This window comes from Hippocampus guttulatus, chromosome 15 (assembly GCF_054856545.1).
Source record: "Hippocampus guttulatus isolate MCC_2025c chromosome 15, RoL_Hgut_1.0, whole genome shotgun sequence".
In the NCBI taxonomy this organism is placed as follows: domain Eukaryota; kingdom Metazoa; phylum Chordata; class Actinopteri; order Syngnathiformes; family Syngnathidae; genus Hippocampus; species Hippocampus guttulatus.
The window spans coordinates 15,859,592-15,876,122 of record NC_141275.1 but is presented as its reverse complement, the minus strand read 5'-3'; the positions used below and the strand labels follow the sequence as shown (position 1 = coordinate 15,876,122).

At 46.6% G+C, this 16,531-nt stretch overlaps 4 protein-coding genes and 1 non-coding gene across 6 annotated transcripts; 3 read left to right on the top strand and 2 right to left on the bottom strand.

The window, feature by feature from the left end:
* Window positions 1-333: 333 nt before the first annotated feature.
* On the bottom strand, window positions 334-4,261 carry rab24 (RAB24, member RAS oncogene family). Of its 2 annotated transcripts, none has more exons than XM_086130446.1 (9): window positions 3,857-4,261; window positions 3,235-3,439; window positions 3,072-3,140; window positions 2,829-2,907; window positions 2,410-2,477; window positions 2,230-2,329; window positions 2,004-2,054; window positions 1,732-1,791; window positions 334-1,550 (listed from the first exon to the last, which is right to left on the bottom strand). In XM_086130446.1, exons 2-9 carry the CDS (start codon window positions 3,349-3,351, stop codon window positions 1,486-1,488), a joined length of 609 nt encoding a protein of 202 aa, XP_085986572.1. In that variant the 5' UTR covers window positions 3,352-3,439; window positions 3,857-4,261; the 3' UTR covers window positions 334-1,485. The 2 variants fall into 2 exon arrangements, with proteins under 2 accessions (XP_085986572.1, XP_085986571.1); XM_086130445.1 differs by having other exon boundaries at window positions 334-1,553; window positions 3,857-4,259.
* Window positions 4,262-4,681: 420 nt separating this feature from the next.
* pgrmc1 (progesterone receptor membrane component 1) lies at window positions 4,682-6,827 on the top strand. Its single transcript, XM_086131917.1, has 3 exons — window positions 4,682-5,004; window positions 6,170-6,325; window positions 6,467-6,827. The coding sequence occupies exons 1-3, from the start codon at window positions 4,710-4,712 to the stop codon at window positions 6,559-6,561; spliced, it is 546 nt and encodes a 181-aa protein (XP_085988043.1). The 5' UTR covers window positions 4,682-4,709; the 3' UTR covers window positions 6,562-6,827.
* Window positions 6,828-7,977: 1,150 nt separating this feature from the next.
* trnal-caa (transfer RNA leucine (anticodon CAA)) lies at window positions 7,978-8,088 on the bottom strand. The gene is made up of 2 exons: window positions 8,051-8,088; window positions 7,978-8,023 (listed from the first exon to the last, which is right to left on the bottom strand). It is a non-coding gene; the product is annotated as a tRNA-Leu (tRNA).
* Window positions 8,089-8,263: 175 nt separating this feature from the next.
* On the top strand, window positions 8,264-9,787 carry cox7b (cytochrome c oxidase subunit 7B). Its single transcript, XM_086131928.1, has 3 exons — window positions 8,264-8,394; window positions 9,263-9,378; window positions 9,589-9,787. Exons 1-3 carry the CDS (start codon window positions 8,358-8,360, stop codon window positions 9,670-9,672), a joined length of 237 nt encoding a protein of 78 aa, XP_085988054.1. The 5' UTR covers window positions 8,264-8,357; the 3' UTR covers window positions 9,673-9,787.
* Window positions 9,788-10,296: 509 nt separating this feature from the next.
* On the top strand, window positions 10,297-16,344 carry pgk1 (phosphoglycerate kinase 1). The gene is made up of 11 exons (XM_086130695.1): window positions 10,297-10,493; window positions 12,425-12,475; window positions 12,544-12,699; window positions 12,785-12,929; window positions 13,779-13,882; window positions 13,962-14,081; window positions 14,356-14,470; window positions 14,920-15,099; window positions 15,269-15,446; window positions 15,557-15,655; window positions 15,784-16,344. The coding sequence occupies exons 1-11, from the start codon at window positions 10,429-10,431 to the stop codon at window positions 15,822-15,824; spliced, it is 1,254 nt and encodes a 417-aa protein (XP_085986821.1). The 5' UTR covers window positions 10,297-10,428; the 3' UTR covers window positions 15,825-16,344.
* Window positions 16,345-16,531: the final 187 nt, after the last annotated feature.

Here is a 16,531-nt window from a genome sequence, read left to right as displayed (position 1 = left end):
TTGTATTCCCATTGAAATATTTTACAATTAAAAATCTTTTGGGGGGGAAAAAAAAAAAGCTTGAAATTTTGTTTTCAAATGTAGATATTTAAAAATATTACAATTGTGACTCTTGTTGTAATGCTAATTTTAAACACCCCAAAAAAGCGAGGTTATCTCAGTGGCCCTGAAACAAAAGTCTAACCTAAAAAAAAAAAAGGACATTTCCTGTCAAATTGTCACTCACTCAATGCCTGTGGAGATTTTGAGAGATTTCACATAGTTTACAAATTGTAAGTTTTTTTTTTTTTTTTTAAGCACAAATATTTCTTCCTCACTTCGCAAGAGTCGAGGTGGGTGTGTGAAACAACCATTTTTTTTTTTATTTAGAATCGAAATGTCCTGTAGGTTCCATTCATAGTCCGTGAATGCGCATGATTTCCACTTTATTTTGTCACGTTTGCATCCAAGAGCTGAGGATGAATCATGAAACATCATTTTATGAAGCTCGCGATTCCCCCTGGATGCGTTAACCATTTGAAACTCGGACAGCTCATGTTTAAAAGAAAAACATTCAAGCGGTTGTTTGAAGCATAATCCGACACTGTGATTCGTAGGCAATAAATAGGCGCGCAAAGACGAAGGCTAAATGTCAAACAACGGCGTTAATATCATTCCCGGATGTCAGTTTGGACCATTTGAAGTCCTTTTTTTTCTTTCCCATCAGCTGACTGCATTGCCCACTTGAGGAAACCCGAGCGAAAAGAAAAACCGGTCACTTTCTCATTTGGGGGCGGCTCTGACCGTGCAAATTAAGGAGCCAATCATGTCCTCCGGCGGTACAAGAAATCGTGCGACAGATTCACTTGCCGGTGGTCTTTTGCGCAGGCGCCATTCATGTGCAGTCCGGACACGACAAGGGGGGGGGCTTTAAACCAAAGTGAAAAGGTAAGCAGCCCTGCATGGATGCACAGAAAATAGAATCCACTTTTTTCTTTGGGGGGGGGGGGGGTTGCTCGTGTATCACATTTGACACTTTTGGGGCGGGGGGTTCTGGAGTCACCATGGTAACAAAATGCGTACTCGCCACTGGCACAGTTTTTGTGGGGTGGCCGACTAGCATGAGGTGACGCCGCGCCACCAAAACAAGTTGACGTCGTTTATTTAGTGTCCTCTAATTTTTGATCCTTTTGGCTATTTTGGTGGAAACGAGCCCAAAACATGTCTTAAAAACATCGACCCTCCCCCCCCAACCCAAAAGAAAAAAACCCCTTCAGAATAGCAGTTACAGCAGCTCAGTTGTCTTCACCCAGCACAGGTGTGGAGATCCCCTTCTGGATGAAATGTTTGTTCTTAAATTGAAGCCTTCACTTGGCACAGACGCCTCCAAATGTTTTGTTCATGGCACAAAAGAAATGTCCATTTGCTCTTGTTTTCTTTTCTCGCTTCTCTTCCGCCGGCGTCCGTTTTCAGATGCAGCACATTCTTCCATTCGGCGGTGCAGCATCAGTTGCTGTTGCAGCACGAGTAGAAGTAGGATTCTTTCTTCTGCCCCAGGTTCACTCCGGTTTCTTCTGCCAAAACACAGGTTGGGATTTTTTCTTTTTTCTTTTCAACGTGAAAAATGTACAAATGGATCAAACGTGGTTTTGAGTTCGGTGTCCCCGCGTTTGAAAAACAGGCGAGCTAAAGCTGGCATCTCGGTTGAGTTGTTTTGGTGATTATCAGTCCATTAGTGACGGGAAAACTCACCTGTCATATACTGGAAAGTGGCGTCGTTGTAGTCCTCGGCCACCTTCTGGAACAGCTCATCTGTGGCGGTAAGAGGCTTTGACCTTTCACTTTCAGTCTTCGATGATTTCATCCGACGTTTGCATTCGCGCGCTGCCGCTTCGAGGCGTTCCGTTTCATCTCGAACGTGAAAGCCGGTCGGAAAATGTGCGCGTTTCCACTCCGCTCTCCACGTGACTATTCGTACGGTTGACAGACGATGACTAAATCGACGCGAGCGCGTCTCGACTCACCCACGTTGCTTCCCGTTTTACTGGAGGTCTCAAAATGCTGCGCTGCGATCTCTGCAGAGGGCAAAGAAACAAAATGAGTCATTCAAGAAGTGCCCGGCGCAGGAAACGTTTTGCAATCGGGGCATTTGATTCCTTGTTTGGTTCGGTTTGTCACGCCCGAAGTCATTTTTTTGGTCATTTCAGCCCTGTTGCGAACAGAAACTGCGGGGATGACTTCAGTCGACACCTTCAGCAAAGTCCTGAGTGTCGTGATAGTCGATCTGACGAAGACTTCGGTCTCCTTGGATCAGGTCGCTTTTGGTGCCGCACAGGTAGATCTTACAGTGCTGGAGACGGTTTAAAAAAAAACAAAAAAAAAACGGTAAAACACAGTACGAGCACATCAGCCTCTGAAAAGCTGGCATACCTCTTCGCAGTTTTGCAGTTCTTTCACCCAAAAACGAGCTCGCTCGAAGCTGCTGCTGTCGGTCAGATCTAAAAATGACCAAAACACGCAAATGAAAGACAATAATATGCATTTTGTTTTGACTGACTTCAATGTTTCATAGCCCCCCCCCCCCCCGCCCGCCCCAGAAAAACTACCAAAAAAAAAGGTTAAAATGAATGAAAATACGGGAAAAAAATTCTATTCAATGATCGGGTCCAAGTATGAACATAAAAAGAATAATATTTATGAATAATATATATTTATGGAATACTGTTCATTAAAGTTGACACACAGGAATCAGTTTTTAAAAAATGGACTTGATTTTTAATTCAACTAAATGAATCGCATCCGGCCGACATCAAACACAAAATGGCTACCAGCACACCCGCACGATTTACCGTAGCAGACGACGGCCGCCCGGGCTCCTCTGTAGTAGATTCTGCTCATGGCTTCGTAGCGTTCTGACCCGGCCGTGTCCTGGTAGCGCCAGAGACCAGGAAAAAAAACAACAACAACATTTTAAATCCCTCCTTATGATTAGAACGATTTAAATAAAGCAACGCGGCAGGCCGCAATGGTTCAAGGTTGTTCGGTACCCGTGATGTTGGGAGATGGCGAGATAAAGGCGGGACCTGACTCACCCATATTCCCAAGGTGATCACTTTCTCTCCCACCTGGATTGGTTTGGCCACAAAAGCAGCGCCGATAGTCTGCACAAAGAGATCAAATATCCACATTTGTTCTCATATTGCGAGTGCATATCTGCAACAGAATCTCAAATGGTGTTTTTGCGTTGAATCTTACGTTCTGATAGGGTCCGACCAGGAAGCGGTGATGGACGTATCTCTCCACCAGGCTGGTCTTGCCCACGCTCTCCTTGCCCAACATCACCACCTTGGCATCCACGCGCATGCCACTCATATTACCCAAAATTTTTTGTGCGTGTGTGTGTGGGGCGGGGGGGGGGTGACAAAAGCGGAAGGAAGGAAGGGAGGAAGGAAGAGCTGGCCTGGGAAAAGAAAAAAAACCGCACCACACTATTTGTCATCCTAATACATTCTGGGATGGAATTACGAAGGAATTGTACAAAACAAGCAGATGTGTGAAAATGTAACTTTAATCTTTAACATAAATTCGTCAACTATACCACTTTATGAACGTGAAATTATAGCTTTCGTCTTGAGAAGATAAGACCGTCTCGTGAATGCTGTAAACAACTTTTTTTTTCCTGAAATAATCCAACTTTCACTTCCTTGCGTAATATTTATGTATTTTGTTGTCTGTTTTCATCTTTTCCGGGTGGCTTTATACACATTTGAAACAAACTACTCCGTGTATGCTGTCATTTTATTTAACTGGCAAAAAAAAAAATCAAATCTATACATGATTCAATTGTAGTGGCTATGGGTAAAATTGGAGATCTTACTTGGCAGCGAGCAGGACTCAACACGTCTCCATCAACAACAACGGCAAGAGAAAGCCGAAAACGTCAAGCGGACATCGGCAGCTACGAAATGTTTTGAACGGGCGACAAAGGGGCAGTGAAGGCGCTTGTCATCGCTGTCCGGCTCAAGTGAGCTAAAGCTAAGCTAAGCCGGCTGCTATTGGCGAACGTGCCCTCCCCTGTTGCGCAATGGCAGAAAACGCCAGAGCTCCAAAAGGTTCCAGAAAGACAACATGAGCATAGTTTCCAATTGATCAAACCGGGGCTCTTATGAAATGGTGGATGAGCGCTCTAAAAGAAGAACTGAGCGACGCATTCGGGAAGCTGGTTGGGTCGGGGGACGGGGGAAGGGGTATGATTCGAATTCAGCTTTGTTTGTTGGGGTGGGAACTATCCACAAACGTCACTGCGGCTTGTATGAGGACGGAAGAAACAAGCGTGCACTCCAGTTATTTTTAGTTTGTGAAACTGAAAGTCTCTTTTGGAATCTGATTATTATATTCATTATTAAATAATAATAATGATAATCCGCGTTATATTGTATATTATGTGTTGAATAAATACAGCTATTTTACTATAGGAAAAATATTCCCGTCTACATGAATTGCATGGAAGTACGTTTGACGCTTTGTTGACCGCGTTTGGTTTACCCCCCCCCCCATCCAATATCAATTGAATCTGTTTTAGTGTACGTATTTGATGTAAGTTAGCGTAATGTGATTGGATGAGGTCGATAAGGCGTCACAGATCCGGGCTCTCTGATTGGCTGAAAGCTCTTCACTTCTCCCACTCTCCAGACACGCCCACACAGCGAAAAACACGGCCAGACTCAAACATGGCTGAAGTAGATGAGCCCGAAACCACTTCAGACGGAATCTTACAGGAGATTTTCACGTCCCCTTTGAACCTGACCCTGCTCGCTTTGTGTCTTTACCTGCTGTACAAAATCTTCCGCGGCGACAAGCCGCCGGACGCGGGCCCGGCGGAGCAGCCGCTGCCCAAACTGAAGAAGCGAGACTTCACCCTGGACGAGTTGAAGCCTTACGATGGGCTGCGCAGTCCCAGAATCCTCATGGCTGTCAATGGCAAAGTCTTCGACGTGACCAGGGGGAGCAAGTTCTACGGGCCGGGTTAGCGCCAAGTTTCCCAAAAGCCGAATGCCTTATCGCTGCTATTTTGTCGTCTGATGTTTCGTAGTGCGGCTGCCGCGAACAACGAGATGAAATTTCGTGTCGACTTGACAAACCATGTTAAGTGCGTTGCGATAGTACACATTGTCTTTGTTTTTGTTTGTTTGGGCCGCAATCCCGAGAAAGCAACTCGAACGACGACTTGATGGCACTCGGTGCAGAGTCGGGTTCTCCAAAATATTACGAACGGCGCTCAGCGTGGTTTCATGCCAAGTTGCGCTACTTGACAATTCCTCAACCCAGAAAATTCGCACCCGCCTTTACCTCATCTGAGCTTTGCAACCTCTGCTCCGTGTAACCTCTGACCAGCATTGAGATCACACCGCTGTCATGCACAGACCTTTTTTTTTTCTTCGTTCGTTGCAGTACACGCCCAGCCACAGAATCACCATGCCCCTTACTTAATGAATAATAAAGATAAAGTGTGCAAGGAGGCATGTTTTGACATTTTTGAACTTTTGGAAAGCTTAATTTACTGTAGAAAAGTTTTCATTTCACTTTGAGACTTGTTGCTGATTGGTGGAGCTCCTTGCACATTGTGTTAGAATTTTTTTTTTGAATGATTTTTTTTTCTTTTTACGCCAATATTTTCCATTCTATTGCCAACGAACGTCTGTTCTAAATATCAGTTATCGGCCTCCTTGACTTCAAGAAATTGGTATCGGCGGGGGTCCGATTTCGCGAGTTAAACAAAGCAAGCGGACCTGAGTGCATTCGGTGGCGCGGGGGAAAACTCGTGAAGACAAATCATTTTCACTCACAGTGGCAGCACTTCAAACACTTGGCAATCAATGTGCAGATCCATGCACTTGGCGCATGCAGCCCACACTCTCATGCCATCCATTGTGTTCCCGACGCTGCAATCAAGTATGTGTGTGCACCACTTACCTCTGCATCCAACAAAACTCAATCCACCCCCCCCAAAAAAAGAGCAAAGTGTTTCCACTCACAAAGGCAGCACTTCATACACTCGGTGTGGGCGTGCGATCATGTACAGTAAATGAGCCAAAATGTCAGACGGACTCACTTGCAGACACATTCTTAGAATTGTTTGCGGTCGTTTCATTCGACGTGTCGGTCCAATGTCCATCCTGCGTTTCCCCAGACGGTCCGTACGGCGTTTTCGCCGGCAGGGACGCGTCCCGAGGCCTGGCCACCTTCTGCCTGGGTCAGGAGGCCCTGAAAGACGAGCACGACGACTTGACCGACCTGAGCGCCGCGCAGCAGGAGAGCCTCTCCGAGTGGGAGGCGCAGTTCACGTGTGAGTGCCTGCAAGGATCTCGCCGTCTTCACATATCGACCTTTTTTATTCTCTTCCGGTGAAGCTGCTATTGTGAAACGCGTGCTCGTGTTGACTGTCGGGGAAATTTCAAAACATCTGTCCCGTTTTCTGCCGTTCCAGTTAAATACGACTACATCGGCAAGCTGCTGAAGCCCGGCGAGGAGCCGACAGAGTACACGGACGACGAGGAAGGGAAGGACAAGAAAGCGGACTAAAGAAGGCCACGCGCATGGTCGTCGGGTGGTAAAGGACGCCGATGCCTTCATGCTAAATCTTCTGTGTTGTGAATGGGATAATGTCGGGCGGCGCCACGGTCCCCTTAGGTTGCGTCAACGCGACCGCCTCTTTCTGCTGCCTCGAGGTGTCGTCAGCTTCGAGCGATTACAAATCATTGTTTTGCAACCCCCGGATGTCATTCAAAACGTAACGCTCAAATAAGTATGTATGTTTGTGTTGATTAAGGCAGCACACGCGGGTCAGGGGGGGGGGGGGGGGGCTTCCAGGAAGGGGGGGGGGGGGGTTAAAATGAATGTAAGTTGTGAAGTGAAGATTTTTTTAAATTTTTTTTTTTTAAGAGATGGACCAAGTGTACTCCTTCCTTATGAAATGATGCTTCTCTCTTTCCACCGTCATTCCCGTTCAAATACGCCACACAACGCTCCGTTCATGTAAATTGATCGAGATCCATCCATTCATCCATTCCGTTAACTGCTTTATCCTCACAAGGGTCGCGATGGGGGGGGGGGGGGCTGCTGAAGCCTATGCCGGTTGTCTTCGGGCAGGCGGCGGGGGACACCCTGAACCGGTTGCCAGCCAATCGCAGGGCGCACAGAGACCAACAACCATCTGCGCTCACACTCGCACCGCGGGACAATTTAGAATGTTCAATCAGGAAGGCCGGAGCGGGAATGAAGACCGGTACCTCTACACAGTGAGCTCGATGCACTAACCACTCGACCGCCGGACCGCCTTGAATCGAGGTCATAACTGTCATTTGCTAAGCTTTGTACATGCGGACTGAATGTTATAATACTGTCAGTCTGGAAATTATATCCGTTTAAGAAATAAAGCTTTGGGAGGGAAAAAGCAATTTCTCTTTTTTTTTTTCCTCTATTGTTGACTTGTGATACCAAAAAAAAAAAATGTATAATGCGTTTCTAATGTAAAAATTAGCACAATGTAATATTTGACTTTCTTGTGAAGTGAGTTGAGTTCACCACCGTAAGGCGCTTAAATGACATTAGTTTCCTGAAAAATTGGCCAAACAACGGCTTGTACCTCAAAAACTCATCAATAGTGGCCCACTCATATGGCGGAGCTCTATTCAAAGAACTTTAATTCGAACATGTAAATCCTTCCAGCTTTTAAACGGCAGCTGAGGCAAACAATTCACCTCCAATCCCTCAAACGAACATGAAATTATCATTTAAATCGCATCATATCACAATGTGTACCGATGTAATAAAAGAAGCAAAAACAGGAGAGAACATGTATTCAACTTTCCAGTCGCACTTGTAACATGACTTAGTACATTGAAAAATAAATGTTGCAGTTTTCAGCGTTACTACTGCATCTGTATCGCAACCACAGCTATCGAAATATATAATTCAGAATCCTCCGCAAAAGGAATGTGTCAGAAGTGGGATTCGAACCCACGCCTCCATTCGGAGACCAGAATACCCGTTTGACGGAAGGAGGTTCATCCTTGAGTCTGGCGCCTTAGACCACTCGGCCATCCTGACACTGACAATCAACTCGTTCATTATTGTATTTTTATACTTTAATTAACCGAGGTAGGAAAATCACCCGAGATAAATTTGTAACATTCGTTCATGTTTTTAATGTCCAGAGGCGTACATTTTTCTTGCTGCATTCGTCTTTTGCACATGTTCCACGAGACGACAACGAAACCGACTGCGCATGCTCACACCACAGGTCACTTCCGTCGCACAACCCCCCCCCCCCAGACCTACTTCATTTGCTCCGTTCAAGGGTATCTACAAGTATCGTTATGTACAGATTCGCGAAAGCCGCCGTGAACATCAGCGGTAAGACGACCTGGCATTATCAAATACGTGTTTATTGGCTTTCAAGAAATCGTGCTCGCTATTAAGCGTCTGTGATTCCTTAGACGCGTCTTCCGGCGGGTCACCCTGGCCAGCGTGCTAACATGCAAGCTAATGCTAACAGCTGTGGTTTGCCATGTCTTTCAGCATTCATCGTTAATACAGGTTTTAAGAGCTTTAATATTGGAGTCAGATTGACAAATTGGCTGAATTCACACTGCTCGACACTTTTGTTGTTGTTGTTGCTGCTGCTTCTCCTTGCTACTGTGGAGTGGGAATTTAATCGCAAAGTTGCAGCCGTGCGTATGTCGGAAAGGCGCTGCAGTACAACGTAGTAGAAAAGTCCTAAACTCAGGACCCGCGTGTTAAAGTGGCCGTTCTCTTTAAAAGAAATCATAAATACTAACAAAAGTAAAACGCCATTATGTCAATGTGATCGTTTCACAATACAAATAAAATATTTTTGCTTATAGAAGATGTACAGCATGCCGCCCAATTCCTAGGTTCTGTGTTCAAATCTCACCTTACTTTTGGTGAAAACTGACTTTTATTTTTTGGCTACGTGTACCTTGTCCTTGTCCAAGAACCTTATCGGGGGAACAAAGTCAGCTGGGATAGGCTCACCCACAACTCTAATGGATGGTATAGGTTGAAAATGGAAGAGTGATATGTGTCGACATACATTGTCCCATTCTTTTTGTTTGGATTATGATTTGCGGCATGCATCGTATTAACTCTACAATCACATGTTGTGGCATTCATAGCTTGAGTTCAAAAGGCCATGCAGATTGCAACAAGGCAAAGCTGTCTGTTCAAAGATGACAAATGCTGTATTACTCTCATCTTCCAGGTCAAGCTGCACGCCAAATGAGGCACGGGTCCAGCGCCCCACAGGACTTCCACTCTAAGTATGGCACCAGTGTGTTGGTTGGCGGCTTTGTCTTCTGCACAGCAGTGTGGTCATACGTAAGTGGACTTTGTCTGTTATTCGGGATCAGCAAGGTGGCAAGAGTCCGCCAAAATGACTCTGCTGCCACGCTAGTTCTAGCTGGAATGGCAACTTCACCTGCACCACAACGCACCAATACTTCTGAAAAACACTATCACTTCTGTCTTCTTTTCATTGAAATCCAAGAAATTCAGTGCCATCCAGGTTTTGATTCCTTTTCCTTACAGGTGGTGACTCAGACGGGAATCACTTGGAATCTGTCCCCTGTTGGGAAGGTGATGCCCAAACCATGGAGGGAGGCTGATGAATAATACAAGAAAACATAAAAAGCCGCCATGGTTGAGGTCCAAACAAAAATCTTGCGACTCTACAGATGAACAGTAAAGTTTGTTTCAATATTGTCTAAATAAATTAAATGTGATTCTAGATTTGTGTGTTTTTTGTAATTTGTGTGCTCTATGCATAGAAAATATAATTCACACCAATGCATTTCAGTAATAATAATTTGAGCAGGAATTTTACTTTTTATTAGTGATTTTTTAAGATTGTTTGATAATGTTAAAGTAATAAGAACGTTTACTCATGAATATAGAAAGTCCCAACCGTGTTTTGTTACTTGGTTTTCTCTATTGTGCCCACAACACTTAATCTTTTGGAAAAGATATAACCCAAATATTGCAGTTGTATTTAACATTAGTCACTCTTTTTGCTACTATTATATATTTTTTTACTAATAGACACCAAAATAAATATACAGTTTAGATGTGGAAGATGGACGAACTGAGTAAATGTCATAAAAAACGCGCATACTCTTGTCTTGAAATCTCATTTTACGTAATCTGAACGACATCTTTGCTAGCCAATCAAACGCAAGGGGTCCTCTTTCCGCGTTTCAGCCAATCACTTTAAGGAGGGCGTGTCTTCGCTCAACCTTATCCCGGCGCGCCGTTAAGGTCACCGCCGTCTTTCGGGAGCTCGCCAGCCACCCAGCAGCCAACGAAGCCGCCGAAGCGGAGGCGACACAGCGACGAACGCGACGCGACGAACCAGCAGAAAGACGAGCAAAGATGTCTCTGTCGAACAAACTCACTCTGGACAAGGTGGACGTCAAGGGGAAGCGAGTCATCATGAGGTGAGCGCTTCACGGAAATTGGATTAGCTCGCTCTAGCTAACGCTTCGGTATTTATTTTGTGCTGTTATAATTGTATAACAATTACTGCACGTAGTTTCATGAGAACTCATCATTTCAATTTTGGGGTGTCACGACAAGGTGGAGAAATAACGTGAGGGGCGTGAAGGTCCATAATTGACGAAACCGGAAGTGTTTTTTTCTCACTTTTGTACTTGACGTCATCTGCCAGTACACTGCTATTAATAGTGTTGCAAATTGCCATCACGTCGAATATTTCAATTTTGCAACATTAAGTGTTTATCTTTGTGCTCTCCTCAAATGTACGTAATAATGTGCACGCACAAACCAACTGCCATAAAACCACTACAGATCAATATATTTGGGGGGGGGGGGGTCAACTTGAAAACCTCACTCACCTCTGATCAAATCTTCAGTAATTTTCAGGGTGCCAACGATGCCAGTTATTTCTATTTTTTGTAATGAAAACAGCAAATATATTAAGAATTGTTTTTCGGATGATAAATCGTAGCGTGGTGCGGCTTGGGCGATGAGAGTCTTGGACATGTCCGAGATGAGCGAATAAACTCGCTTAAAATCCAAAATAAAGAGTAGGCCAAACAGTGAGGACATGCTAGACTCAACCTCACTATCTGTCTTTCAAATGAATGCCGACAGTACAGAATGCATTCAAAACTGCGCTTTTAGTCAGTGTCCAGATCGAACGGAATCATCATTGAGCTAAACTTCTTTCATGAACCAAACGGGTCCGCTCGGTTGGTCCGTCGGCACACTTGAACCTGACACCCGTCCACTGCGGAAATGTCAAAGGTCCCAGTTGGCATAGGCCAAGGGTCACCGTCAGATACAGTTTGTGATTCGACCTAACGGCGTGCTAGCGCCAAGCGTGTCACAGCCATTGCTTGCCCCGGCGAGCATTTCATTCGAAACGAGGGCCTGAATGAAAACGAGGCAATATGGGGATGTTACCATGGCGACAGTGGGCCGAGCACCCAAGAATCTGCTTGGCTCCCCCCCTAAAACGAGCTAACGGCTGCCCATTTGTTAGGCCGGATCAGAAGGCAACAATAACATGGCTCTGCGCCACTATCAAAAGTGCTGCGTTTGTAAGGCAGCGGATCATCAAATGCTCGCCTCGGGCTGCCAAAAAATGCTGCTGAAAAGCTGACTGCTGTGCTTCCGGACCAGACATTGCTTTTACAGTACTGTACGGCATTGTCTGCACGCCGGTGTCGGCTTAGGGCGCATCAGGTGGGGAGGAGGGAACTTATGCAACGCTGGCGTACGAGGGAGGTGGCACGTTGGCTTATGCGGCCGTTGCTGCATCAGAGCAACTCTGCTCTCGTCTCGTTCATTCCAACGGTCAAATAATGGGGGGGGGGGGGGGGGGGGATAGTCGCAAGCTCCCCTATGAGGAAGAGAATGGACCACATTCACTCATTTGATCAGTTTACACTTGGCCTAATAAGCTATACATGATCATGGGTCCACCCCCTTTCTTCTGCAAATAATTACAAGTGCATTCTGAAAATATTCCCGTTTATTGATTATTATCTTATTCCAGATCTTGTAACAAGTGATCTGAGTGATCTGAATCTCTTAAATACGAATAAGTGGACATTTTGCAATCAAATTCTGAGCTTCAGTCAGTTGCGTTTCACTTGTCCATCTGCGCCCTCTAGTGGACAGTATTAGCAACAACCTTTGAGTGAATATTTGCAGTTTGTCCAATCCACAAATAAAACTCCAAACGGTTTTCTTGTATACATTTAGAAACCCCCCAAAAATCTATCATGAAACATTCAACATATTTTTTTTTCTCCTTGGAAAACAGTTAAGCATTTAACACATCAAATTCATAAGGCCCATTTATTTTTCCTGTTTTTTTTTTTTTTTTTTTCTTTTCTGCCAGGGTTGACTTCAACGTTCCCATGAAGGACAAGCACATCACCAATAACCAGAGGTACGCTTTGCATCCTCGGCAGTTGCCGACTGAGAGAGAGCTGACGTCCCTTCCTAATCTCGCTTTAGGATCAAGGCTGCCGTTCCCAGCATCAAGCACTGCCTGGATCACGGCGCCAAGTCGGTGGTTCTCATGAGCCACCTGGGCCGCCCCGACGGCAACTTTGTGCCGGAGAAGTACTCGCTGGAGCCCGTCGCCGCCGAGCTCAAGTCCCTGCTGGGAAAGTGAGGGGCATTTCAGTGAAGGCAAAAGTCGCGTCGGCGGTCAGCCACTTTACAACCCCCCACCTCCCTTCCTCCCCGTGCGCAGGGACGTGACCTTCCTGAAGGACTGCGTGGGCGCAGAGGTGGAGGCCGCCTGCGCCAACCCCGCCGCCGGCTCCGTCATCCTGCTGGAGAACCTCCGCTTCCACGTGGCCGAGGAGGGGAAGGGCAAGGACGCCGCTGGAAACAAGGTGAAGCTCACCGACGCCCGCGCACACACGCGCAAAAGATGCTCATGAATCAATAAGACGTAAGGTGAAATCAAAGATCGGGGCTTCCGGGGCCTGCCGCTGACATTTATCTTGAAGGTCGCCGTTGCTTTTCCTGTCCCCGAGAGGCGTGCTCGGTATGCACTCTTGCGTGGATTCATTTCTACTGTCCAAGCTTCTGTCCGGCATCGTTAGAAGCATCTTACAGAGCGCGCAGTGCCTATAACCACAATAATGAATGTGTTACCCGGGTTATATTTCCAAAAAATAAATATGAGGGCCACGCTAGGTGAAAATATGAAACTCACTCAAGAGACTTGGAGCGTTATCATTTAAATATTGCTGCTGCTTTATTGTGTGAAATGTTCTCATAAAGCCTTTACTTTTTTTCCCCCCCCAAGTTAAAATGTTTTCAGAATCATTCCACCCCCGTCCCCAAAAACCTCTTCTGACATCAATACAAGCAGGAAGTGGTCCAAAAAGTCCAAAGTTGAATGGATGAAAGATTTGCAAAGTTCCAATCAAACATACAATTTATTTATATATTAAATCGAGTTTTTCGGGTAATTTTTTTTTCTTCTGAAAACGTGTTTTTTTTGGGGGGGGGGTACGTTTCATCGACATTGTGGGTTTTGTTATGGAGAAAATTTGGCAAGCTACACAGCGATGAGGCATGAAGACTCTTAACATCAGTCGACACTCCTTAGCCAATCAGAGTGCAGAACACAATTGGGCTGTTTAAAAAAAAAAACAAAACCACCCAATAAAACAACAACAAAGAAGGATGAGTATGTTTTATTGTTATTTTTTTTTCCCTCCCCAACGCGATAGACGAAAGCTTCCCAGGAGCAGATCGACTCCTTCCGGGCGTCCCTGTCCAAACTGGGCGACGTCTACATCAACGACGCCTTCGGCACGGCTCACAGAGCCCACAGGTGAGCCCCCCCGCCCCCCCGTGCGCCGCTATTGATGGACGGCGACCGCATTTGACGCACCGCGGCCTCCTCCCTCCAGCTCCATGGTGGGCGTCAACCTGCCCCAGAAGGCGGCCGGCTTCCTGATGAAGAAGGAGCTGGACTACTTCGCCATGGCTCTGGAGAAACCGCAGAGGCCCTTCCTGGCCATCCTCGGCGGGTGAGACCGGCGCCCGCCGTTCGCGACCTTCGCGCCCGCCGCTCGCATCGACTTGGCGGTCGCCTCGCTATCGGCGATGGTCGACGGGCTCAGAGTCCATTTGAATCCTGCGGATTGTGCAACCGCCGCTTGTTCTCGGGCAGTGCACGTCAGAGGACGTTCATCAACGAAAAATATCTTGGCTGGAGAGTCAATTAAAAAAAAAAAAAAAAAGCACCAAAGATTGAGCTGTCCCGGTGTTGGGGTTTTCATCTGTTTTGTTTTGTTTTGAAAGCGCAAAGGTGAAAGATAAGATCCAGCTGATCAACAACATGCTGGATAAGGTGGACGAGATGATCATCGGCGGCGGCATGGCCTTCACCTTCCTCAAAGTGCTCAACAACATGGAGGTGAGGGGACCGGGGGGTGGGGGGTAGGTGGATGAAGGCTTGACTCGCAGTCCAATTGAAGCGCTCAAGCCCAAAATTCTTCCGCCGGTCCAGAAAATGGAGGCCCTCTTTCAAACTGATACCACAAATCATCAACAACAACGTCACCGATGCGGCGTGGATCCAAAAGTTTGCTCGATTGCTGAACTCTTGATGAACCTCTCGCCTTGCTCAACACGCCCCAGCAGTCTCCTAACAAAAGTGTTTCTTTTGTGCCTTTGACGCTCTCTACCCTCCTGGCGCCAACACCGTAATCTCAAGCGGAATTCAGAAATCCGCCAACAATTTCACACCGCGACCAGTATTTGCTCAGCCAGATAACCGATTTCAACTTCCCCCGAGTGAGACCTCGGATGACGAGATGACAGAGAGGAGAGAAAGCGGGAATTTTTCTGCCTTCCTCCCCTCAGATCGGCAACTCCCTGTATGACGAGGAGGGCGCCGGCATCGTCAAGGACCTGATGGCCAAGGCCGAGAAGAACGGCGTCAAGATCACGCTGCCCGTCGACTTTGTCACCGCCGACAAGTTCGACGAGAAGGCCGCCACGGGTGTCGCCACCGTCGCCGCCGGCATCCCCGCCGGCTGGATGGTGAGAGCCGGCCGAGCCGCCTTTTCTTACACCGGTGTAGGCTGCTTGAGTTAGAATTGCAGACCCCCCCTCCCCCCCTCGCCCAATAAATGTGTCTTACGATTATAAGAAAGAAAAAAAACAACAACCGCCTTTCACCATACAATCCATTAACCGTCTCCCCCGCAAGGGCTTGGACTGCGGCCCCGAGAGCTCCAAGGCGTACGGCGAGGCCGTCGGCCGAGCCAAGCAGATTGTGTGGAACGGCCCGGTGGGCGTGTTCGAATGGGACAACTTTGCCAAGGGCACCAAGAACCTGATGGACAAGGTGGTGGAGGTCACCAAGTCGGGTTGCGTCACAATCATCGGTAAGAAGCAGCACCTACTTCAGGGCACATCGCCACTGTCACTGAACCCCCCCAGTTGTCAATTGGCACTTTTTTTTTTTTTGAAACGCGATTGTCTCTCTGATGCCCAGGTGGGGGCGACACTGCCACCTGCTGTGCCAAGTGGAACACTGAGGACAAGGTCAGCCACGTGAGCACAGGAGGCGGAGCCAGCCTGGAACTGCTGGAAGGTGAGCGAAGGACTTAAACCATCAATTAAATCGGATCCGAGTTTTTATTTAGGAGTATTTGTTTGTTTGTCCTCCCAATGCAATTGATCAATTCTCGTGCCGCTATGTTTTTTTTTTTTTTTTCCCAGGCAAAGTTCTTCCCGGAGTGGACGCCCTGAGCAACGTCTAAACTTCCTTCCCATCGACCCGCTGCCGTGTGTGAGCGCACGCGTGCGTGTTTGTGAGACAGAGAGAGCATGTGAATGTGTGTATGCTGAGAGGTGAGTAGCAACTAAAACCAGACTGGTGTTCAACTTGTGCAACCCTGCAAAAAAGAAAGAAAAACACAAAAACAACCCAAAAAATAAAAAAAAGGACGCACACAGCCAGCGGGTTTTATCGCACATCAAAACTGTGACGAGTCAAACTTGTGCCTTATTGGGACACGACTCGGCAACTAGTAGAGTAGATGGATTATTAAGGTGGAGGGTATTTTTTTTTTTTTGTTGTTTTTGCTGTGATGAAAACTTGACATCACTCCAGACTTCAGAAAGTGCGTGTTACTCTCCTCCAGTCATTCCCTGCTAACTTGTGTGTATTCACAGCATCACGACTGATACACACGGAACGGTTCATGTGGCGTTTGTGTACCTTCTGACCTCGGGTCGGTTCTGGTCGCCAGTTCAAGTTAATAAATGTCCCTAAAACCATTGCGCTACTCTTGTGTTCCTTCGCAGCTTGCACAATGGCAACCCCAATTTTTTTTTTTTTGTGGGGGTGGAGATGAAGTACAGAAAAACATTTGACTGTTTTCCGGTATGTTGTCCTTTTAGTATACTTTTTTTTGGGGGGGGGGACTATCCTGTTATTGGCAAACTAAAGTTCTGATAAACTATT